The sequence below is a fragment of the Lactuca saligna genome, chromosome 1 (genome assembly GCF_052625555.1).
Source record: "Lactuca saligna cultivar CGN05327 chromosome 1, ASM5262555v1, whole genome shotgun sequence".
NCBI lineage: Eukaryota > Viridiplantae > Streptophyta > Magnoliopsida > Asterales > Asteraceae > Lactuca > Lactuca saligna.
In genome coordinates, this window is record NC_136417.1 from 47006300 (window position 1) to 47032667 (window position 26368).

General features: G+C 34.8%; 2 protein-coding genes across 2 annotated transcripts; one reads left to right on the forward strand and one right to left on the reverse strand.

Moving 5' to 3' along the window:
* The first annotated feature begins 7146 nt into the window (after positions 1 to 7146).
* On the forward strand, positions 7147 to 10053 carry RBL15 (RHOMBOID-like protein 15). The gene is made up of 11 exons (XM_078983982.1): positions 7147 to 7301; positions 7832 to 7997; positions 8117 to 8420; positions 8504 to 8536; positions 8620 to 8711; positions 8799 to 8872; positions 8964 to 9058; positions 9151 to 9220; positions 9326 to 9501; positions 9640 to 9730; positions 9835 to 10053. Exons 1-11 carry the CDS (start codon positions 7278 to 7280, stop codon positions 9913 to 9915), a joined length of 1206 nt encoding a protein of 401 aa, XP_078840108.1. The 5' UTR covers positions 7147 to 7277; the 3' UTR covers positions 9916 to 10053.
* A 209-nt stretch (positions 10054 to 10262) lies between these two features.
* Positions 10263 to 11547, reverse strand: LOC145035441 (universal stress protein A-like protein). The gene is made up of 4 exons (XM_078983986.1): positions 11165 to 11547; positions 10976 to 11079; positions 10760 to 10878; positions 10263 to 10642 (listed from the first exon to the last, which is right to left on the reverse strand). Exons 1-4 carry the CDS (start codon positions 11436 to 11438, stop codon positions 10546 to 10548), a joined length of 594 nt encoding a protein of 197 aa, XP_078840112.1. The 5' UTR covers positions 11439 to 11547; the 3' UTR covers positions 10263 to 10545.
* Between the last annotated feature and the right edge of the window lie 14821 nt (positions 11548 to 26368).

A 26368-nucleotide genomic window follows, 5' to 3' on the forward strand; every position in this document is an offset into this window, starting at 1 on the left:
CTATTACATATACGAAACTCATTTGGCTTGGTTTTTGGACTTGAAATTTCTAGTTGTGACAAAACGTAATCTCTCTCTCTCTCTCTCTCTCTCTCTCTCTCTCTCCCATATCTCTCATTTTTTAACAATCATGATATCATCTCACATCCTTTAGCTTCCGATGGGAATCATTGGATATTCTTCGCTCCATCTCTCATCTTCATTTAGCCTATTTCTTTGGAAATTCCTAACCCTTGATCCGAATCGTTGAAACTTGAAAGTCCATTAGATGAGAAGATGAAATGATATCAGGTGATGGTTTGACACAAAGTCTTAATGATATAGTTTTGATCAGGAAGCACTTTACGACATGGGTTTAACCTCTCCAACTTCATTGCTCGCCTTCTTTGATCTGCATTGAAGAAGAAATATGAAGGCATGATGGGCTACTTTTAGATGGTGACCGAAACTCAATATTGACTATCTCGTGGTTTTTGCTAAAATCAATATCGGATGGTAACCATATTTGGTGGGGCTTGGTTATCTGGTAGAGTTTGCAGAAGAGTGATTAAATCTTTATACTTTGTTTTCGCTCTATTTGGTGTGTGTGTGTGTGTGTATATATATATATATATATATATATATATAGAGAGAGAGAGAGAGAGAGAAAAAAAAAAACTAGGTTCAAATATTTCTAGTAAATATTGTGTTCTTAAATTAATGCACAAATCACAATTTAACAAATAATTAAATAATTTATTAAATGAATAAGGGTATTTTTGGGTTTTTGACACATTTAATTAATGGGATCAGTTAATTAAATCCCATCAATTAATGAAACAAAATAATTAGGTTTGACCTAATTTCTCTCTTTTATCTCACGTCTTCTTCACCTACAAAAAAAATCAAAGGAGTCGGCTTCACCATTTCATCATCATCTCTATCAACGATCACCACTCGTAGATACACACCACCACCAAATGCTTCATTCTTCAAGGATCAAAGGGCTTCAAGAAACTATGCAGGTACCGAATCGTTGTAGGTTCGGATAGTACACCGGGTGTGTTCGCTTTCTTAATTGACAACTCTACCACCGACGACTTCAGAATCTACCGTTCTTCAGTCGCAATCGCAACTAGGTATATTGATTTTTTCCTTTCTTATAGTTTCTCTATATGAGTCCTAAACCTTCTAATCAATATTCTTCTTGTTGTCTTGATTTAAGTGCTAGTGCTTTAATCGTTAGTTGTTCTGCAATAATTTGTTTATACAAGTTTCTTTGTCTCGAGATGTTTGTGTTGATTGTCAAAAGTGTTAAATTGTGTAATATCATTGAATCGTTAATATGTTAGTTCCATTGATAGATGTTGAACACCCATGCCCATGAGGTGCTGTTGAGCATCATCCTTGGAAGCTTTAAAGTATTCGTTCCTAAACCCAATACAGTTAAATCCTCACCCTTCAAATTATGAATTTTATTTTGAGTATCAAAAAGATTTTGATCAATAAAATTTTGGTCACTTCTTTTATTTTAATATAGTTGTTTTCTATTGCACTCACATCTCGAGGATTGAATCCATTTTTTTGGTTTGTTTAACATTCTAAATTTTTATTTTGCATTGATATATAATATTGGTGAGGGGTCATTCTCCCAGTATTAAATCTAAATTTGTTGGAATGGAATCAAGAATTTCAGTTCTGTTGGAATGGAATCATTATATTTCATCACTAATTTGTGCATTCTCTACAATTATTGGTTATGGATTTTGGAGCAATTCACAGGTCTTCAGATTTGTACAACAGATTTTAGTTTTTTTTTTCATTTGTTAATGTGTTATTGGGTTCTAAACTACAATTGGATTTCGTTTCACAGATGCTTGAAGAACGGATTGCAAAATTGAAAGTGATTCTCACAAACAATATTTTTTTAGAATGCATTAGTGTCTTTTGTTAGATTTTGATGTTTTTTTTTTCAATTTTTAATCGTTTTTAGTTTTATTTTTTAACAATAAATGTAATTCTTAGCAATTGTTACCAATATTCTTTAAGAATTAGTGTAATTTTTGTTTTTATTCTTCAGTTGATGGTTTAGGAATTTGTTATTTTTCAAGAAGTTCATTCCGTCAAAATATGTATTCTGTCAGAATATTTATTATTTTATGGTTCAAGAATGTTTCAAAATACTCATAAACGTATTCTATTAGAATTACCTGAATTAAAAGAATGTTTCAAGATATGAGTTGGTATTCATTCTATAGGAATATATATTCTAGCATTCAATATGTATTATGACATTCTCATAGAATATATCATTTTAACAAAATGTTATTATTATTATAAAAAATACATTAAAATTAAATCAGTTAATACTTAATTACTTTAAAAAATTCAGATTTTAAAAATTAGAATAATTAATCATCCCTAAAGTTCTAAAAATTTCATATTTTAAATATAGTTAATTGTCCAAAATACCCTTATGCTGAAAAATATGTGATTATATGGTATATGCTACCATTATGTAATATCATAGACTCTCAGATCAGGACTATTGATTATATTGCATCCGATGGTCCAGATCTGTGCATTCACCATACACACACATGCACTCATATATACATATCATCTATGCTTTGGATACTCACCACGATGGTGAATGGTAGGTCGTGGCTCGGTGACGGGTTTCATTCGCAAATGTTTTGTCATTTGGTAGTCATGAAGCAACCATGGGGTAGGCCATGATGCGATGATCTGAAAGTTAAATTTCATTGACCGTTGACTTTTTGACCAATTTGACTTTTGGTTAAACTAGGTCAAACCGAGGGTTTTGAGTCATAGAATGAGAATTGACATCTGCCATATTAGGAGGTTTGTATAACTGATTGGTGAGTTGTTGAGTGTTGATCTTTGAGCTTGTGTTTCAGGCGAGTATTATCACTATATTGTAGGACACTAGACGTCTTTACGTGCTTGTTGTCTTTGTGACTGTTTCTGGTTGCTTGTATGATTACATGCTTCGTTTAGTTAAAACAAACTTGTTGGGTTGAAACAAACCCTTTCAGTCCTTCGGTTGAAACATACATGTTGGGTTGAAATAACCCCGTTCGATTGCAAAAAAACATGTTGGGTTGAAATAGACTTGTTGGGTTAAAACAGACATGTTCGGTTGCAACAAACGTGTTGGGTTGTAAAAGATCCGTTACTGTCCTGTATGGATTTTGTGTTGTATATGATATTTTAAGGAACTTAATAAGCTTTGGCTTGCATATGTGGTTTAAATGTTTCAGGTACTTTAGGTGATCGTGTGAATGCGAAAGCGAGACTATACATGCATTAACATATTTATGATATGAGATTTTGTGTTGCTTTTCTTTATAACTCTAATTTTGAACCATGTTTATAAACAAATTGTTTTGCCTTTAATACATCTTTATGAAAATGGGTGTTTATTCTATTTTGAAAATGAAAAATTTATTCTGAAAAATCGGGAAATTACATGAAGTCTTTCATTTAAGATTAGATAAACCTATTGATGAATTGAAGGTCAGGATAAAAATATTATAATGCTTTATGTTCATCCATTTTGAAATAACTATTGTAGTTGTCATTTATTGATATTATAAGAATGTAATGATTAAAATAGGGTATAACCATAGAGTATTATGATTAATGAAGTGTAATGTGTAGTATGTATTGACATGTATGTTAAAAAAACATTCGGACACCTTAGATAGAGAATAAATCATTGAAGGTCATTCCGTATGAGTAAGAACTGAATTTGATAAGTTAAGCGGCAGTGGCTGGGGGGGGGGGGTGGATGTGAGCAGTCTTCCTTACACTTGAACAGTCGTGTGGATTCTTAAGCACAAATATACACGGTCGTGTTAAATGATGATCCATTTTAGGATTTTACAACTATGTTTCACACTCTCAGTTAGGTGTTATCAATGGGATCTTAAGACTTATATAAGCGTAACGAGGGGTTATTTTGACCTTGAAAGATTATAGGATATCTTATCTTACTCATTTTTAGGCAAGTTGATAATGATATCCCTAAATGTTAATTATAAGCGTTTTATAGCTTTTAGGGTAATTCAAGGTGATTTAATAATGAGATTCCTAAACAATTTATTTGGTTTCTGTTTATGTCAAAGTCTAATTATTCAAGTAGGATTAAGGATAGCTAAACATCAAGTTATTGTCCTATATTTGACTTGAATAAGTAAAAGAATATTTATAGTAATGAATTGTTATTCGATTTTAATATGTTTAAATTTATGTTACAATTAATACATCGAAAATGATACATATACCATTAATACACCAAAAATGATACATGTATCATTAATAGTATGCAATTATAAATTTAATATTTTATAAACTTAAGGAGTGATGCAAGTTAGGGCACGTTAAAAATGCATAAGTGTTTTCCTATATTGCAACATACCGACATCATATTAATAATCAAACAACTGAATGCGAATTAAGTCGAAGACATGTCAGTTAGTGTAGGTCGTACCTCTAATGTTAGAGTTGTAAAACGATCAGCTTTAATCTTGTATATTTAATACATGACCTCTCTCATGTCGTTAGACATGGTAATCAAGATATGTGACATACACCTAACCATTGACTGCCTCAAGTGCTCAACCTCAAATGTCGAAAATGATGGGTACACAAAGATGCCTCATAAATGCTTAAAGCGGGAAATGAGGTCCAAAGTAATGATATGAAACAAATTGCATTGTTTAGACTCTAAGCTTTCTACATCATATTGTAAAGACGGTAGATGTGATAGTGACAATTCTAATCATTTTGATTTCATGTCGTTTAAAATAACCATTAATGAACACAACTGTGTCGAAAATGGTTCGATCACGTAACTAAGTATGGCTAGAAATTAATCATTCAATGTTTGCTCGTTCTCTCATCTTCAATTCCCAATGAACAACATGATCTCGACCTATCATTGGGTTTTGTCGGGGAATCGGTGTCGTGGTGGTGAAAGCTTTAGGTCAAACAAAGGTAAAATCCTTTGACAAGAGCTTCCGATATATGAACGATATTACCACAAGCAGACATCAGACAGAAGGATGAGAAGCCCGTGCAACCGAACAACCGCAGGGGCTTCAACAGTGATAGTTGAAGCGAAGGAAATCTAAAGGTATGCACATTTTATCAAGGAGATGCCTCTTTTTCGACGTGCATCAGATTTGGATAGTCCTCGAAGTTGTTAGAGTTCGGACAAGGGCTACTTTGGCATCGACTCTTGTTTTTAATAACTTGTCTGAAGTGGTACTTTTGCTTCTTTTGAATGCTAAGTCGTAGAGTCTCCTAAAATGTAGTCATATCTTGATTTGATGTCATTCTCTTTGATAATCTTAGAAAATGAATATCCTCATTTATTCCTATGTTTGCCCAAACTAAGATTACCATGATTATCAACTGAAACTTAACTAGACGTAAAATTAGCACTCGCGAATTGTTTGAAATATCACGAGTTTTTGAAGACCTCCCTTAAAACTCGATTTCTATATCCATTGTATGACAAAGATGGTAGGTTAAATTCTTTTGAATAGTAATTCATGGTCTACAACCTAATCTAAGTCTTTAGCCGAAGTAAGTAACCTCGCAATTTCTACATATGCCTACGGTTTAATTTTTTTAGAAAAAACAAATTCACGAGGTATACGAGCTTTTTTTCATGATGTCTATGGCTATTTTATTGATTTTAGAAAAATTGGTCACGAGTTTAACTAAATACTTAGGATCAGCTAAGAACTTAAGATCCTAATCGGTTTCTTAAAATCCTAATATAGATTTTCTTTTAGATACATCTTAATATGATCCGAATTATTTTTTGTTTGAAAATCATAAGATGTTAAATATTAAAACTCTTTCATTATTCGTTTATCGATCTAAATGGCCCGTGTAATTAATAAGGGGAAATGACTTATTAAGGTAACTAACTATTTCAATTGTCCATATATAGGTAATGTTCTTTTTTTTGTACACATTAAGGTAACTAACTTGTTTTGTTTGTTCACATTTAGGTAATATGACCGGCTATCACCTGTTTTTGCTTATGTGGCATCCACCTGGCATTACGTGGCATGGTGCATATATGGGAAAATGACTTATTAAGGTAACTAACTATTTAAATTGTCCATATATAGGTAATGTTCTTTTTTTTATACACATTAAGGTAACTAACTTGTTTTGTTTGTTCACATTTAGGTAATATGACCGACTATCACATGTTTTTGCTTATGTGACATCCACCTGGCATATGACTTGAATACGTTACACCTACGTGGCATGGTGCATATTTTGTCTTCATTCGATTACACTATAACTGTGTCATACGATTCCACCCATAATTCTAAACCCTAGATCGATCGATGATGGCTTCTTCTTCCTCATCTTATTCTTCAAAATGACAAGATGAATTTCAAGCTGATTATCGATTGCGGTTTACCATCTCGTGTGAAGATTTCAAGAACTCCTGCAACATATTCAACAATATTGATTTACCATCGAGTTTTAAAGAACTCTAAATTTTCTTCCATGGTTGTCAGGAGTTCTTGAAATCTTCACACGAGATGGTAAACCGCAATCACATGGATGATCAGCTTGAAATTCATCTTGTTGTTTTGAAGAATAAGATGAGGAAGAAGAAACAAAACAAGTCATATGTCAGGTGGATGCCACGTAGGTGTAACGTATTCAAGTCATATGCCAGGTGGATGTCACATAAGCAAAAACATGTGATAGTCGGTCATATTACCTAAATGTGAACAAACAAAACAAGTTAGATACCTTAATGTGTATAAAAAAAAAGAACATTATCTATATATGGACAATTGAAATAGTTAGTTACCTTAATAAGTCATTTTCCCATATATGCACCATGCCACGTAATGCCAGGTGGATGCCACATAAGCAAAAACAGGTGATAGCCGGTCATATTACCTAAATGTGAACAAACAAAACAAGTTAGTTACCTTAATATGTACAAAAAAAAGAACATTACCTATATATAGACAATTGAAATAGTTAGTTACCTTAATAAGTCATTTTCAAAAAAAAGAACATTACCTATATATATAGACAATTGAAATAGTTAGTTTAATAAATCATTTTCCCAATTAATAAAGCCCAAATATTTTGTTCTCCAAGGTTCGTCTAGATTATCGCACTGGAATCAAAAGGAGACGAACGTCGAGAAAAGTCGGTGAGTAGAAATCAAGAATTAACGTTCAAAACACACTGCCGATTCTCGAAGCAATTTGCAGCGAACGATGAGATCAAACATTGTTACTGAGGTACGACATCGAACACCTTGTACTCGTCATTTTGGCTGCTTCAGTTAATATTAAGTAGACGGATTTCGATTTTACTCAATTGGCTTGTATGTGTCGGTGAATCGTTCTTCTCCAGCAGAAATTGCAAGGGCAATTAGTTGTTGCGAACTGGTTTATTATTAATCGGATGCTAATTTCAAAATTAGGAACTTCTAGTAGGTTTTTGAAGTGTTCACAAGACAAATTTCAAACGCGAAGATAATGTGTAGGGAAATGAAGTTGCCAATTTTCTAGTTTCTCGTCTGTTCGTTAAACTGATTAATAGGTTTAATCTGGTTGGCGAGAAAATTTTAACTTCGTCAGATTGTGCGATTCTTGTTTGTTCTTATGATTTCCCGTTAATTGATGTAAAATTCTCTTACATAGTAAAGGAGATATGTAAAATTCTGATCTTATCTGTGAAACCAAGCATACGCGGAATCATTTCTTACTTAAATCTAAGTTTGATTCAGTGTTCTCTTTGGTACTGAATTAAGTTCTGGTCTCAACAGGCAGGATTGCCTACAAGATTTAAGCAATGGTGGGAAGGAATACCATTCCTTACTTCTATGGTGGTTGCAGTTTGTGGTGTGATTTACTTGGTTTGCCTTTTGCTTGGATATGACTCTTTCTCAGAAGTCTGCTTCTGGCCCTCTGCTGTTCTTTCAAAGGCCCAAGGTATGTATTCATCTCTATATTTAATGGTTACCACTTCCTATGTTTCTAATTTCTATGCATATTCTACCAAAATTGGAAATTGTATAACCTCTTTCTCTTTGTTTTCTACTTTTTTGCAGTGTATAGGGTTTTCACATCTATATTCTTTCATGGTTCACTACTTCATCTTGTATTCAATATGTTGGCCCTGGTTCCTTTAGGGTCAGAGTTGGAAAGAGTTATGGGATCAATCCGTTTGTTGTACATGATTGTTTTGTTGGCTACAAGCAGTGCTATTTTTCATCTTCTAATTACATTAATAGCTGCCTACAACCCCATTGTCTCCTACTACCATTTCATGGACGAATGTGCGATTGGCTTCTCTGGTGTTCTATTCTCTATGATTGTTATAGAAACAAGCCTAAGTGGAGTCCAATTTAGAAAGTTAGTTTCTTCATAAAAAACTCTAAAGTAACTTTAACATTTTTGAACTTTATGGAATATTAATTATTTCTCCTCTCTTGCAGTGTGTTTGGACTTTTTAACGTACCTGCTAAGCTGTAAGTTTCTGCCTCTAGTATCATTCAAACTCTTCATTTGTTCTCACTTCTTGCATAATTTAACACTTTGCAACATGTTTCAGGTATCCATGGTTATTACTGGTGGTGTTCCAGCTTCTTATGACAAACATCTCATTGCTTGGACACTTATGCGGGATTTTATCTGGATTTGCATGTAGGATTCCTTTTCCTTTCCTTCCTTAATTTTTCACACGATTTCTTCAATCGTTACTCTTTCTTACATCACATTTCTTAATTTCAGACACTTATGGTTTGTTCAACTTTCTAATTCCGGGAAGCTCTTTCTATTCAAGCATAGAATCCTCTCATTGGCTTGTACGTTTTTAGTATTTACCTTCACTTGTTCATAATAAAACAAAAACTTGTAAAACCCCATATTTGAATCATATATATATTTTTTTTACAGTCAACTTGTGTTCGTAGACCAAAATATATAATGTGCACAGGTGGCGATCCTTCCGGATACATCCCCACACATACTAGTCGTAACACAGCATCCAGGTATTTTGTCCTCTATCTTTTTGTCCCCTTATTTTCTATACTTTCAGTTCTCTATCTGATTTCTGATATTTATATATTTATAAAATTTGCAGTGAAACACTTTCTGGGAATATGTGGGCAAACTTGTCTTCATGGATGCCAAGGAGAGAGGTGGCTCCCCAGGTAAGCAGTCGAATCTGCGTGTTGTAGCCATGCTGGATTTTTATATCTCATTGTTTTTTTTTTTTTTTTTTTTTTTATTTAAAAAAAAAAAACAAATTTATGCAGTCAGCAGAAGAAAATAGTAGGTTTCCTGGACGTGGAAGGACACTAGGTGCAACTCAAACAGAAACAGTCTCCAGCAATGCTTCTCCTGACTCAACCCTACAAACAAGACTCTTGGAAAGTGGCAATAGCCCTGTTCATCCTTCAACTCAGGAAGCAATTACAAGAAATGATAGAAGGTATTATTAGTTATTACAATGCCTGATGTAAAAAATTTATATTAATGTGTAAAGACATTATGAGTAAATGAAAAACTAAGGCACATTGATAATAAGAGTAAAGTTGGTTGCTATTTTAAAAGGTAGTTTGTATTTTAGGCAGGCAGGGATAAATACAGATGCCACATCAGCAGTAAGTGTTGTATCGGATGAAGAGATCCAAAAGCTTGTGGCAATGGGTTTTGATAAGGTAAAAGTAAACACAATGATCCTCCTTTTTGTTATGTAAAACTGTAAAAGTAAAATCTTCTTCTTCTTCTTCTTCTTTGTTGAACTATGTGTGTTTGCATACAGACACAGGTGGAAGTGGCTATAGCAGCTGCAGATGGGGATCTGAATGTAGCAGTTGAAATACTCATGACCCAACAGGGATAGGGATGAGTAATGAGTTAGTTGTAAAGAGTGCTTGGTTGTTGATGAAATATGAATATGATGAAATACTAAGACTCTCTCACTAACTCATAACTGTATCTTCCTTCCTTATATCTTTAATTAGATTCTGTTTTATCTTAACTACATAAGTGTACACGTGTGTCTAATATGCATAAATACGGAGTAAATATTTTTAGACATCATTTAAAAGGAAGAAAAAAAACAGATAAACACAACATTCAATTAGAAAGAAAAAAGAAGAAGAAACAACGCTTTAGTTGTAATTATATTGCCATGAACAAAGGTAGTATTCAACTTTGTGATTGCATGTGATGATGATTAACTCGAAATTGTAAACATAAAAGATGAAAATTTGACATTAATTAACATAATTATAATCCAATGTTTCAGTCACCAACTCGTTCATAAGATACATAACCGGACAACAACAAGGTCACAAACACAAACACATTTACCACCACATCACTATACGTGGTTTACAATATAAACTTATATATAGCACAATAAACAATAAACAACAAACTTGTTGCTTAAAGACCAAATATTACATACATATATGCTCTTACAACAACTTACTTATAGTCTTATACACGACACTTGACGAACAACAATTTAGTTTTGCGAGGCCTTATCCTTTTGAGGACGAACAATCAGTACGGGACACTTGGCATGATGTGCACAGTAATCGCTGATGCTTCCCAGTACAGCCCTGTAAAATATATCAATTACCACTTGTCATCACATTTTTTTATTTTATTTTATTAAAAGATATATCTTAGATATTTAACTGATAATTGAATTTTTCGATTTATATAAAATAAAATACCTCTTGATTTGGCCAAGGCCTCTGCTACCAACAACAAGAAGATCAACGTCCATTTGTTCTACAGCTTCAACAAGTATTTCCTTTGGTTTTCCCTTTAACACCAAATACTCTGCTTTTATCTGTTAATTTTATACAAACAACTTTCTATATAAGAAAATATGCATATCTTAAAAGTTATTGAGGTGTAAAAAAAAACATTATAAAAACACGAGTAACCTTATGTTTGTCGCACAATTCCGAAGCACGAGCAAGAACTTTAGCGGCACTTTCTTCCTCCGCTTTCATCACCGATTCCTTCATCCCAGATGTTGCAAACAAAACTGTTGTCAAGTAAAAAAGATTATATTATTTTTTAAATATAAATACTAATTCCCATGCACTTAATTAGAACTACAGTCTACTTACTAGGACCAACAGGGAGGGCGGTGTAAGTCGGTTGAAAAGGAGGTTGGACGTGAACCACCGTGACTGTGAAAGACGAAAGTTTGTCGGCGTCTGTGGCATCGTAGTCGTGGTGGAGGAAGAGATGTTGAAGAGCCCATTCGAGAGCATAGAAACTCCCGGCGCTTTCATCAACGGCTATCCAGATCTTCATTGTTGCCGTCTCCTCCCCTGCATCCACCGTTTTCATCTCTTTCTCCACCGCTGTCTCCTCCGTTCCATTTGTCGTCTCCATCATTACTCTCGCTCTTTCTCTTTTGAAATCTAAAACAAACTCCTTCGTTTCAATGTTAGAATATTGGAAGGGGTACTACGTCTATATATAGATAATCTAATATATAGTTTGCTACATATAACTTTATATAATCATTTTTTATTTATTAACAAACATATTTGTTCGTGTAACAAGAGGACCAATAGGCTTGAAAATGATAACTTATAACATGCTTGAGCTGTGCATGTAAATTCGTCTCTGGCCTACGTGGAAGGTCAATTACGGACTACAAACAATTTTTTGGATTTACCTACGTGTAGTAGGTCTACATTATGATGTGAGTGTGAGTGGGATTCATGTCGTTTAAAATTTGAGGTTAAGTTTTTGTCGATGTTCATGTTGTATGTTGTTGTTGATGATGATGTGTCTTCACTCTTCTTTGCAATTTGATTAAAGTTAAAAGACAAAAAGTTATATTTTTATCAATAATTTATAAAAAAAAAAAAGTGGGAGCAGCAAAAGTCTTGGGGCCAGAGTAATCTTGTATTATTGTATTATTATATGATATCAAAAATGGTTTTTGGATCATATTTTGTGCTCCTTTTTGGAAATTTACTAACTTATGTTAAATTCTAAACGATTTGGATGTGGGAATTTCAATTAAATTAGTTATAGATGAACCGGTTAGGTTATATTTTAATCAAATCGTCAATATGGAACTAACCCACTTAATAGAGGTTTTGCCTCAGGTCCGTTGAAGTTGGGTGTATTCAAATACATATAGTTTTATAGAATATTTGGTTGAAAAGATATTATATTGTACTATAAATTTTGTTAACCTTACTTAACACAGTAATTACCAAAGGATTTGTAGCTCAGTGGTATCAGGTGGTGTTTTCCTTTTTTGAGGTCGAGGGTTCAAATCCCGTCGTGGATATAGGTGGAATAAGTGTTGTTAGCTTATGAGTAGATTAGATTTGCCGGTTCAAAAAAAAAAAAAAAAAACTTAACACATTAATTATTAAAAATCAGAAAAACAGTCGAAGAAGAAAAAAAAAAAAAAAAAAAAAACTTTTGTAATCGCTGCATAATGCATGAACATATTAAAACCTTAGCGTAGTCGGTATGTACAAGTGGAAATATGACAAAAAAAAGAATAAAAAAAAAATGCAAAAAAACTAAAGTTCAATTAAACCTAACTTTGGATATCTAGGAGTTAAGTGGAAATACAAAGCTCTCAACGGGTGGGGTCCGAAAGGAGGTTGCCCCACCTGTCAAAGCCAATTCGGGTGCTTGAATTTAGTAGTTGAAATATTTCCTGTTTTACCTACGAAAGAGGTAGATTCCAAGATTTCCAAAACTCATATGATTAATTAGCTAATTACTTAGTAAAATTTCAATTCAAATTTTTAATGGTTTGACAATGTATGCCAAATTTGGATACCCTCTCTAAAATGGGTTGAATTTCGTTTGTTACTTGTTGGAACCTGGAAGTCATCTTGGATTAGTAAAAAGATTTTATTTGTTACCATTCACAACAATTTTGTGTTGTTCACTTCCCGTCTACGTTTACTCCAAGTCACCAATGACCAAACTTGCACTAAAAACTCATCCGTTACCCAACCCGTTTAATATGTCTACTTTGGGTTTATGGTATATGATTGTGTTCAAATCAAAGATGATGTTGTCAAATTAGATTTAAAAACCATTCTCCTTAAAATAAGGATTAACTCAAATTATTACCTTTTATGTTAGGTTTGATATATTTTTTTCATACAAACAATAGGTGTCAACTTTCATGAGATGTACGTGGAGTCGTGGATATAAACATAGCCTTGAATCAAAAGCTTAGATATAAAGGGGCCGCCTTTTAATCAACACGACACGAATTGGATCAAAGCTATCTTTTTAATCTTTATTACGCACTATAGTTCTTGATATCGTATAATTTTTTTAGGATTTCATATATGAATTAAAATTTTGGTTTGTCAACAATGAAATTGTCTCCTTTAGAAAACTCAAGTTCAATAAAAATATAATACTTCCTTCGTCTTATAACTTGGAACTAAGTTTCAAGTAACTAAGATCACATCTTAAGTTAAAAGATTCATACTTTGAAGTTTGATCATGATCATGAGAAAATTAACAAAGGGAATACCTACTTTGATATCTCGGTATCTTGTTAGGTAGATGCATATTCAATTATTCATAGTTAGGTGTTTTTTGTTTTTTTAAACCACTTCATATCACTTATTGCTGCGTCGCGCAACACATGCGCAACATTTGACCATTCGCAATTGTTTATTTTTCAGAAGACTTTTGACTTAAAAACAGTTGCGCATGTGTTGCATGATACAAGTAGACCAACTGCTTCAACCATCTTCACACCTTACTTTAACTTACTGCAGCAGTCTACAGACGTTAAAAAACAAACAAACTTTTTATTAAATGTTGCGGCTGTTTGGTCCAACTCTTCTGCTACAGAGGGTTGCAGAGGTGGTTCGCAGACTTCAGACATTTTCGCTTCGAAAAAACAAACAACACCTAAATGTACAAGAAATTTAGTTTCAGTTAAAACGATACTATATCGTATAGTTAACACCAAGGTTAATTAGTGTTGACTCTACAGTGAATGCAACATAGATGAACGTGATGACGTAAAGTTTTCAGGGTATCTACACATTTACACTGTTTATTGTTTAGTAAGGGAGCAGGGAATCGTAGAGGGTTGGAGTGAGCGGGTTTGATCAAGCAGGGGGAGAGGGATGAGCGGGAGGAGAGCAAGTGAGAAAGAGAGGGTATTGAGGGTTCCTCAAACCGCTGGAAGAGAAGGAATATGGGGAAGATGGGTTGGGAGGGATGGGGTTTAGGTGGGTTTGGCTCCCTCCACAAAGGGTTTGGCGGGTAGCGGGAAGGACGAAGACGATTCCGTCGACCCTAATTGAAATAAAAACCATGTAAATAAACAAAATCCAAACATCAAAGTGTTTACTTAGGATTTAAATTGAAAAGAGAAACCCATAAAAAATAAACAAAACATATAAATATTTCTTGGTTATAAATGTTGTGTGCAGTTTTCAAATTACTTTTTTTCTCATGATAATGGGTTGAATACAAATTCAAATGATTGTTTTTTAAATTAGAATTGTTATAAATGACTTTATCGTAATACCTAATAAGATGATTTATGTGGTTAAAATTATAGGTTTTTGAAATTCATGGTTTATTATCATTATTATTAAAACAACAAATCTAATGTAATCGTAAACTACTTTTTAACTTCATCTATGTTTATGACGATATTTGAACCATCAATCTCAAAAATTGAGGGCAACACATGATACTAATATCAATGTTTCAAAAAATGTTGAATGGTTTTACGATAATACCATATTGCACTATATAAATCATGATGCTATTATTACTAACTTTGCATCTCGAAATTCCTGAATTAATGACTTTTATATTGCATGTATAGTACTTGTTTTTGAAGAATAAATGATTTGTGGCATTCATAATGGTATTTCGTTCATCTGTTTTTAGTATAAACGAAAAAAATTGAAGTATTTAAAAGGTTGTTTTTGTTTGCCTTATGCTTAATTTATGTTTGGGTCGATCATAAGATTAATTACTTTGTCCGTGAAGTTGATATCTAGAGTCATATGATTAATGAAAGAGAAAGATTACAAGGTTCTTGAAAAGCATGAAAGCAAAAACCAATAAGCTAAACCGATAAGCTAAACCTAACCCTAATAGGTTAAAGATAAAAGGAGCCCAAAACAAATGGACTTATATATATATATATATATATATATATATATATATATATATATATATATATATATATATATATATATATATATATATATATATATATATATGGTTAGGTTCATGTGAAACGATCTAATTTTGTGCGATCGTGAGACGCAATCATAGCTACTTATTTATTAGATAAAACAAAAACATTTTTAAAATACAAAATAATTGAAATTTTTTGAAATTTTTTTTTCCAATATTATTTTCGGAATATATATATTTCCAAAAAAATAAATAAATAAAATACCAAAAATAATAATAAAAAAATACAAAAAAAATACATTTTTATATATTTTAGTTTAATATTTAGAATATTCTATATATCTGGCAAATCTAGTAGAATATTCTAAACATTCTAAAAATCATATTAGAATATGTACAGTGTAATATTCTATTAGAATATTTCACGTATTTTAAGAAAAAAACGGTAATTTTTTTATTTATCATTATTATATTTTATTTTTTTAGTTAAATATATTTCTGAAAATAATAATTAAAAAATAATTTTTGAATTTTTCCTTTTATTTTGTATTTTAAAATTATTTTTAGATTTGGTCTTACGGTCTCACAAAATTAGCATGATCTCAAATTAACCTGAACATATATATATATATATATATATATATATATATATATATATATATATATATATATATATATATATATATGCTAACATTCCCCCTCAAACTCACAATGCCACAGTAATAAGCATTGAGAGTTTGTCATAAGAGAACCAAAATCGAGACGTGACAAAGCCTTCGTAAAAATGTCAGTAAGCTATAAGGTGGGTGGAACAAACGAAAGCAATATGGTACTGAGCTATAAGTGATGATGGGTGAAGTGATAATCAATCTCAATGTGCTTCGTCCGCTTATGGAAAACAAAATTCTTCGCAATCTGTATCGTATTTTTGTTATCCTAATGTTGGGAAGTAGGTGAAGAAATGTGAACCCCCATATATGCAAGAAGGCACCGTATAGGCATGAGCAAAAGAACCGAACCGGTCGGAACCGGACCGGAATCGGGAACCGGCTTCGGCCAAAATTAAGAACCGAACCGGCCCGGTGGTTCTACCGGTTCCCGGTTCCTACCGGTTTTTGTCGTGTCTTCAAATGTTGGAACCGGTCCTTGAAAAATAGCATCATACGGTTCCGGTTTTTACCGGTTCTAGCGGTTTTTTCCGGTTCCGGTTATATCGGTTCCGGTTCCTACCGGTTCCCGGTTCCAAAAATCCACAAAAATAATGTCCCGGTCCCGGCCCGATTGGTTCCGGTACCGGTTCCGACCGGTTCTCCGGTCCATATGCTCATCCCTAGCACCGTAACCAAATAATCTCACATGTAGTCACAACCATAACATGATATTTATCCTCTGTGGAAGATCTAGAAATAATGTATTATTTACAGCTCTTCCAAGAAATGAGAAACTCTCCAAGAAACACACAAAATCCTGTGGTGGATTTTCGATCATGACGATCACCATCCCAATCAACATCACTATAGGAACGCAACTTAAGAGATGGCGTCAAGGGAAACAAGAGGGTCTGAAACTGAGTGCCACGAACATATCTTAGAATACGAAGTATAGTCCCCCAATGAACTAAAGTAGGAGCAGTAACAAACTGACCAACAACATGAACAACATGAGCAATGTTCGAACGAGTAACTGTGAGATAAACCAAACTTCCCAAAATAGCCCGATAAGGGTTTAGATTAGATAAAGGAACACCATCAGTAGGAGAGTATTGTGCATTGGTTTCAAGAGGAGTATCTACAGTCCGATTGTCAGAGAGGCCCACCTGTATAAACAAGTCTAAAATATATTTAGTTTGAGAAAGAAGATACCATTTCTTAGACTGATCTACCTCAATACCCAAGAAATAACGCAGCAAGCCCAAATACTTCATATCAAATTGACAAGCTAAATCATGCTTCAAAGACCCAATACCATCATGGTCATCACCAGTAATAATCATGTCATCCACATATAAGGACAAAAGAATTCGTCTTGCACTTGAACATTTAATAAACAAAGCCGAATCATGATTACTATGAATAAATCCAAGAGAGGTAATCTATGAGGATAATTTCTCAAACCAAGCATGAGGTGCTTTCTTAAGACCATACAAAGCTTTGCGAATCCAATAAACCTCACCCGGCTGGTGTTGAATTCCTGGGGGAGGATACATATAAACCTCTTTATGGAGGTCACCATTCAAAAAGGAATTAATGACATCCATTTGAAAGATCTTCCACTGTGGAACAGATGCAACTACAATCATAGTATGTACTCTCTTCATCTTTGCTACTGGGAAAGAGTCTCCTCATAGTCAAAACCGTATTGTTAGGAATACCCTTTTGCTATAGGCCCGGCCTTATACCACTCGACAGACCCATCATTTTTTTTTATCTTGTACACCTAACAATAACCAATCATATGTTTCCCAGGATGAAGGGAAACCAAATCCCATGTATGAGTCTGATGAAGAGCAGTGAGTTCCTTAACCATAACATTTTGCCTAAGACGATCCAACACAATTTATCTATACGATTCAGGTTCAGACAGATGGTGGATACTCACTATAAATGAAGCAAATGATCCTAAGTATGTAGAGTGGGAAAAATATGGAAGCTTGGTGGACTTAATAGGACGAGTAAACCTCTTAAAGGGTGGTGGAGGTGGGTCTTCAATCTCACCAGTCGAAGGTGCGGACCCAGGAGAAGTCGAGGAACTTTCTGAAGACGGGGGTCTGTCCTAAGCTGGAGGATCACGCATCATAGATGAATCTCGATCCTCTATATCCTCATTAAAAGGATCCATATACAAAAGATCCGACTTCATTACATTATGGACTGTAGTAGGAATCAAGTAGAAAGGAATATGTTCCAAAAAGGTGACATGTCGGGAAACATATAACTTATGACTCACAGGATCATAGCAATGATATCCTTTATGTACAACACCTTACCCCAATAATACACAAATAGCATATTTTGGTCCCACCTTGTTCCTCTCAACATGAGGAAGAAAAACAAAACAAGTACATCCAAAAACTCGTAAAATAGAGTAATTTGGTAAGTAGCCATATAGCTTCTCACAAGGATACATTCATGAATTCAATGCAATGGGAATACGATTAATCACATAAACAACAGTTAAGCCTGCTTCTCCCCAAAAGGTACTAGGAACCTACACATACAAGAGCAATAAGCGGCTTGTCTTAATAATATGACGGTGTTTCCGTTCTGCCATACCGTTTTGCTGAGGAGTATCAGTACATAAAGACTGGTGTATGGTACCATCAGAAGCATGTAACTGAGTAAACTCATTAGAGGTATATTCACACCCTAAGTCACACCTGACACACTTTATCACATCTGAATGTTGAGTTTTAACAAGATCTCTAAAATTGCTATAAATGCCAAGGAAATCAGATCTGCATTTTATAAGATAAACCTAGCTATAACGAATATATTATCTATAAAAGATACATAATAATAAGTCGACCCACCCTTTGTAGATATTGGTGCAGGACCCCACACATTAGAATGAATAATATCAAAAAGAGCAATAGAGAAAGACATACTTTTATTGAAACGTAAAGCAGAGAATTTTGCCAGTTTACAACCACTACAATTAGAAATATCACAAATGTTCAAATCACCCAAAACACTACTAGAAGCTAGAAAACTCAAACGTGATACAAGTACATTGTCACACCCCCAAACCAAGGATGGCGGAAACGTCCGGGGGTGGAGGACTTCATGTAGAGTATCACAACAATGAGTATAATAGTGCTCAAAGTAAATACAAACATCACAAATATAATTGAAAACGTTACATCAAAGCACATGTTTACATGATTCACATCAATTACATTATGATACAAAATGAACTGTTTGACGATTTATCGTCCTATCCTCAAAACGTTGTTGATTTCCTGTTTTCACTGAATTCCTGAGAATACAAGTAGTTTTGAAAAGTGTCAACACAAAGGTTGGTGAGTTCATAAGAGATTTCGTTAGAAAAGTAAATCGGTTTTCCTTGTAAAAGCGTTAGAATATGTATCCAGAAAATCCGATATTTTCTTTAAAATCTGTGTAATGTAGTCTTATGACTGAAGACCAAAATGTATAAGTAACATTTCTTATTAATAGAAAATGTTATGTACTTAAATGGACATGGACACATTTGAATTAAATGAAATTTCTGTATGTTCTCATGTTTGTTAATACTTTATATATATGTAGTCCTAAATTAGAGGACCGAGCAATAACAAGTATTGACCATACTTAAAGGTATAAATGTGGTTTCAAATGATGTGTAGTCATAACTACCAAAACCAAAAGTGTACAGTAATATCTGTACTCATAGAGATAAAAAGTGATTTTAAATCGACATAAAACTCATTTAGGTTTTAAAAATAAAATCCCGTAAACTTATGGATTGTTATATCCCTATGTGAGTCGCTATAATCATACTATGACTATGTGAACCTGCCACGACGTTCTCAGGCGTCGCGAAAACTGAAATGACATTTGTCACCCGTAGACCTGCAGGTCCCACTGTAGCTAGCAGCAAGGTGTGGGGTGTCAAACCCAATATAGATCTATATACAAGTATCACGTTCTCCCTCAAGGAGATTCTGATTATAACTACCATGAATTATATCCCGCACTCGGACGTACGGGGAGAGAGAGGGAGAGAGAGAGAGAGAGAGAGAGAGAGAGAGAGAGAGAGAGTCTCACAATATAGGTTAACAAGTTTACGTGAAATGTGTGTGAATATAAATCTTTTCTGTATGAATGTACCCTTTCTGTACGAGTGTGCTGAGTGATGTATCATAAACTATACCTATTATAGTTTATCTAAAATGTATGTAATATGTATGAACTCTTTTATGGAAATGTATTAGTGTTATGAATTTATCAAACTATAGGTTAACACGTTTACGTGAAATGTGAGTGAATATAAATCTTTTCTGTATGAATGCACCCTTTCTGTACGAGTGTGTTGAGTGATGTATCATAAACTATACCTATTATAGTTTATCTAAAATGTATGTAATATGTATGAACTCTTTTATGGAAATGTATTAGTGTTATGAATTTATCAAACTATACTTTTTATAGTTTATTATACTTGTTCTAAAATGAATGCATAATATTTATTACGGTTGACTTAGTTTCAGTTCATGAGGATAAACTAACAAAGAACACATTCAATTATTAGAACTTATGATTATACACTTTGCTCAACATAATACAAAGTGTTATGATATTTATATGTTGTTGGCTAACTGTAGCTTTTCTGCACTGTTTTGGAAAAATCATAGAAAAATCATATGAAGTGGAAAACTAGATCCGTAAATTCTGAGAGTTCACAAAATGTGTCTAGTTTACTCATAATTTTTATCACGATTTTTAATGACCTCCAACTTGGGTGAAAAAGTCCATAATCGCAGACTGGTCCGGATTGTTGTTTGAAATGATAGGCAGTTTTGTAAAAATCACCATAAATTGTAGAAAAATCGTATGGAGATGTGCAAGTAGTCATTTTAAAGCTAAAAACTTGAACTATTTTCACCTTGTACAGTTTTGAAAACAAAAATGTTTAAGATGCCCAAAACAGTCCGTGAATGGAGTTGAACTTTTCTGATGAAGGTTGTTAGAAAAAAATTTCGTTATGTTCTTAGTGTTTTAACTTGTATTCCCCCCTTAAAAACTTGAGAAAACATGAAAATGTAGGGGTATGAACTCACCTTGAGTGATTTCAGTAGATAAGTGTTGAAGAAGAGAAGTGTTCAACCCAAGAACACTTGAAGAATCACTTGAAGATTCGAAGCTCTAACACAAATATGATGGAGTTTGTGTAAGATATCCATGATTTGAGTGGAAATAAGTGAGATAATCATAAAGAGAATGGATTATGCTTACCAAATGTGGAGGAAAAACTCAAGATCAGCCCTTGAATCTCGAATTTCTAGAGAGAGAAAGTGAGAGAGGAAAGAGTTTGATCTTCTTGTGAAATGAGAGCAAATGAGAGAAGTGAGGAGAGAGGATGAATATTCAGCTCTCAAAAACGTGGGAAAGAGTGATAATTGAGTGGAAAGGACATTGATGTGACCTAGGTAAGGTGGGGAGGTGTGGCTGGTCATAGAGTGGGTGTGGGAGTGGTTGCTTGTGTCATAAGGTAAAGCAAAGTCAACACTCCACCTCTTTGTACTTTACCCACTTGCTTTTATTATTTAAATAAAGATTTTTATGAAAATATGATTAAATTGTGAATATTTAGGGTTTATTATGTTAAAATATGATTTTGGGTGAAAATCCCGCGTTAAAATAATTAAAAACGGACCTTAAACGCAAAATTACGCGAAAACCGGGAGAAAAGGCATTCCCAGCGAGACCTCTCGGTCCCCAGGCCGAGGTTCGGTCCTTGCTGGGGGCTGTAGCCGGAAACGAGGCGATCAGAAGGAAGTGAAAGGGGGCGAGGAAGCGAAGGGAGGCGAAGGCGAAGGCGAAGACGAAAGTCAGACCCGAAATGAGCCGAATGAACAGTAGTGAACAGTACCTTCGGGTTCGGGTGCTTCTGCGAGGTTCGGGCCTGCAAGAGTCTTTCGGGTTCGGTTCCTCCTGGGCGAGGTTCGGCCCTGAGAGGACCTTCAGCTCAGGAGGGTTCGGTTCCTTGCTCTCAGGTTCGGCTCTCTTGCTCTCGGTCCCTAAGAGGACCTTCGGGCCTAAGAAGCCTCTTTCTTCTCGAGAGGTTTCGGTTCCTAATGTCCATTTTTCTCGTTTTTACCCCGTTTTAAGCTGTTTTTGACACGGTTAAGGGTCGGAATGACCCGAATGATTCTAAAAAGTTACAGGAAACTTTGGAGAGAGATTTGGAGAGATTTCACATACTTGGAGAGATTTGGGAGAGATTTGACATTCATGGAGAGATTTCTCATACAAAGAGATATTTGAGAGAGATTTCACATACTTGGAGAGATTTGACATTCTTGGAGAGATTTCTCATACAGAGAGATATCTGAGAGAGATTTCACATACTTGGAGAGATTTGGGAGAGATTTCACATACTTAGAGAGATTTGGGAGAGATTTCACATACTTAGAGAGATTTCTCATACAAAGAGAGTTTTGGGAGAGATTTCACATACTTAGAGAGATTTGGGAGAGATTTCACATACTTAGAGAGATTTGGGAGAGATTTCACATACTTAGAGAGATTTGGGAGAGATTTCACATACTTGGAGAGATTTCTCATACAAAGAGAGTTTTGGGAGAGGTTTCACATACTTAGACAGATTTGGGAGAGATTTCACATACTCAGAGAGATTTCAAGTAGAGATAGATAGATTGAAAACGATTGAGAGAGGTTTCGAGTGTGGCATTTGTGAGTGTCCGGCTTCGCAATGCAAGGTCCGTAAACACTGTTAAGCCTGGTTTAAGGATCTTACACACTCCCGATAAGTATGCAACATTGTTTTATCGGTTTGGCTAGCCACGTACCACAGTTTTAGGTTAAGGAGATCTAGATGTTCGCACTTTTTGATTTATGATCTCTCATTAGAATAGAGAGTTGTGTAGAAATTTCATAATGTAAATTCTAGTACCCAAGGGCAAATTGAGTCAAATGGTTTGACTTGTTGACTTTAGTTGACTTTGACTTGACCGAAATTTGACAGTTGTCACATACATGTCCTAAATGAGAATACCAAAGATAAAACTGAGACGACAAAGGACTCAAACGAAAAGAAGACAAATCAATGTTGGAGGCAGCAACAACAAACATTTTGAGAACATCCAAGACATAAAGTTCTCCTACGACTAATCCCAATCACCTTCTGAGTGTGTTGGTACTGTATAACACAGAAAGAATCAGGAAAGAACACCCAATTACTAGAACTACACAATTGGCTGACCGAAACAAGACTCAAAGTGAGTTTGGGAATGTAATAAACATTAGGGAGAGACATATGAGGAACATAAACAAACCCAACACCCTCAACTGTTATAGATATATCATTAGCAGACATAAAAAAGATAGATAACATGCATGATAGAGAAGTAAACGATGAAAAATAAGGAGACATGTGATGGGTTGCACTAGAATCTAAAATCCACAAAGATGAAGGTATACTTAAGGTATCGGATGAAGTAGGACTAGAATGAGATATAGATGCAGACATGGCAGTAGGATTGGAGGCCAAATACTTTCTAAAACTCTCAAAAACCTTGGGATCCAATGCAGAAGGTGGCATGTTGCCAACTAACTCAGTGTCAACTGATGGAGTAGCAGTAGCAACAAACTGTGGAGGGCGAAGTGTCCATGGAGAAGCACTAGAAGAACATGGCTGGAACTTTTGATGACCATACCTATTTTGTTATGCTGATTGAATCTGACTAGATTAACCCTTGTTAACTAACAATGGGCATTGAGCTTTCCAATGATTTTTTGTTTGCAGAAGGCACTTTCATCATAAGCAACCCTTGGATTTTGACAAGACTGATTAGTAGAAACAACAAGCACAACATGAGTGGAAGTAGGAGTGGAGATTATAACCTTTATTTGTGTGAGGCTTGATACAAGTCTCTTCAGCAATCAGCTCATGAACAACAAAATCAACTAAGGAAAAAGGGAAACGATGAAGAAGTGTTCCATGTAGGCATTCAAAATCAAACCACAACACCATCAAAAACTGAACCAAACACTGTTCTTACCTCCTAGCAATATAAGGCTCAAAGTCTTTTAATTCTTTAAATTCAGTAAGAGCCAACCGATCCCACAATCAGCCATAGAAACGTAGAAGTCTTGGATACTCATATCATAAATGAAGGGAACAATTTTCATACTCTAACTGATATTGTTTAGCGAAGTTGGACTGAGTTTACAGTCTCTCCAAATGATTCCAAACTTCCTTTGTTATGACATACTTAGCGAATTATTATAACATCCATAAAATTCAAGCCAATTTAAAACTATTTCAAACATTCAAAACCCAACATTTATTACAAAAATGTTTTCAAAATAGTTCCATATCAGAGTATCCCAAAAACAAAGTCATAAAATGCAAGGAGGTGCACGATCACAACTTCGCATTCCCGCGATTGTCTGAAGTACCTGAAACAAAATCCAAAACTGTAAGCCCGGAGCTTAGTGACTTTCCCCAAAATACCAACGCCATACAACTATAACCATATAATAACAAACAACATCCATATAAAGTCTACAATATGACTTGACCGCCCTCACAGGGCCTTCAGTCTGTCTGGCCCACTCTCAGAGCCTTTAGCATGTCTGGTCCGTCTTACCAAGCCTTCAGTCTATCTGTACCGTTCTTTGTGCCTTCGTCCAGACTGATATAACCCCAGGGTCTACAGTTTATCCGGGCCGCCCTAGGTATGTTGGCCTACAACACAAAGTAGGTTCGCCTAAACCCAACCCCACATACACAATCAACACATAATATCATATGCTAGCATATAGAACAGTTAAACCGACCTAATAGATCACTAATCATAGCATCATCCTATATACCAGGATACCGACCTAACATGTCATTAACATAACATCATCCTATATACCAGGATACCGACCTAACATGTCACTAAGCATATCAACATGCAATAAACCCAGATACAAATCCGAAAAAGGACGACATTGGTACCTTCGACCCTGTTAGTATAGTGAAAACAACTCACCTCATAATGTCGATCGGAATCGAAATGTCAAACTCCTGAAATATGGCTCCAAACACCAACACCTACAACCACTGATGATCCACTTCCATAAATACCCAATTTACCAAATTACCCTCAGAAGTTAAACTGGTCAACCTTTGGTCAAAGTCAAAGTCAACGATCAAGGTCAAAAATCCATGTTGACCCAACTCGTTGAGTGTAGCTTACTGTCTCGTCGAGTTCCCTCAGAACTCAAAGAATCATGAAAATCCCAGTTGAATCGTCGAGTTTCCTGAAAACTCGTCGAGTCCATGCAGTGTCCAATATGTCGGGAAAACCCTAACAAACTCGTTGAGTCACCTTGCTAACTCGTCGAGTTCATGCAGAATCCAGAAAGCGGGAAACCCTCATCCGACTAATCAAGTTGACTATGCAACTCGTTGAGTTCCTTCAGTCATTTTCTTATTCAGATGTTTCTAAGTTAAACCAAGGCTCCACACTGTAGATCTAGCTTCCTAGGGTATAATTTCCATATAAAGTTGCAAACTTTACGTGCATGCAAAGCCCAAAATGCCAAAACCAAGTTAAGGAAGAGGTTTAAGCCAAAGAGAAGGTCTAAAGCTTGATAAATTCGATAACTTTATGACTATGAGGACTTATAGGGGTCCAAATCTGAAGTTACAACTTCAAATCATGCTCAATACCAGAAATGACCCATAAATATGGTAAAAACGGCCTTAAACCCTTGAATGAGGAGATCTAACACTAGAATGACCAAGGTAACAACTTGTTACCTTTAAATGGAATCTAAGACAGAGTAGATACTTGATCTACAAGCTTCTCCTTGATCCAAGCTCTTGAGTCTTCAAGTTTCTTTCACTAAACCCACCTTCCAAGCTTTTACACACACAAAAAGAGGGGAGTAACACATGATCAAGGTTTTCTGAGGTTGAGGGGGACGATAGGAGAGGCAGAGGGTGGTTACTGAGCCTTTAAATAGAGTGCAAACCCTAACAATTAGGTTTTCATGCACAACCTCTAGTCATCGAGTGAAGGTCCTCCAACTCGTTGAGTAGGTTCCATAAACCACACAACCATATCTCGTTTTTACACGACGAGTTATGGGCAACCAACTCATCGAGTAGGTTCAAAAATAAATATTAAACTTTAAAATATATACCTAGGAGTCGGGGTGTTACAATTACATACCAATAGACTGTGTAACCGAGTTGTTAATCCAAGTAATAACCTCTGAGTTATCAGTCTCCCAAGCATCAATCAACAAATCGAAGTTCGCAGCTTCATGCACTGAAGGTTTGGCTGTAGTCCCTGTAACATAGCCCCACATATTCGTCTCACGAAGGAAGTTCTTCATAACATAGTTGCAATAAGTGTAATTCTTTCCATCCAATCGAGTGCTAATTGACTGAAGGGAATCGTCCTTTCCAATCAT

What these genes read in the sequence shown, in the direction of transcription:
- RBL15 (XM_078983982.1), top strand. Translation starts at nt 7,278, where the DNA reads ATGAGATCAAACATTGTTACTGAG. An exon ending in TTTAACGTACCTGCTAAGCT is followed by an intron (nt 8,537 to 8,619) that starts GTAAGTTTCTGC and finishes AACATGTTTCAG; the next exon opens with GTATCCATGGTTATTACTGG. An exon ending in ATTACAAGAAATGATAGAAG is followed by an intron (nt 9,502 to 9,639) that starts GTATTATTAGTT and finishes TTTGTATTTTAG; the next exon opens with GCAGGCAGGGATAAATACAG.
- LOC145035441 (XM_078983986.1), bottom strand. Translation starts at nt 11,438, where the DNA reads ATGATGGAGACGACAAATGGAACGGAGGAGACAGCGGTGGAGAAAGAG. An exon ending in AATTGTGCGACAAACATAAG is followed by an intron (nt 10,879 to 10,975) that starts GTTACTCGTGTT and finishes TAAAATTAACAG; the next exon opens with ATAAAAGCAGAGTATTTGGT. An exon ending in GGCCTTGGCCAAATCAAGAG is followed by an intron (nt 10,643 to 10,759) that starts GTATTTTATTTT and finishes TATATTTTACAG; the next exon opens with GGCTGTACTGGGAAGCATCA.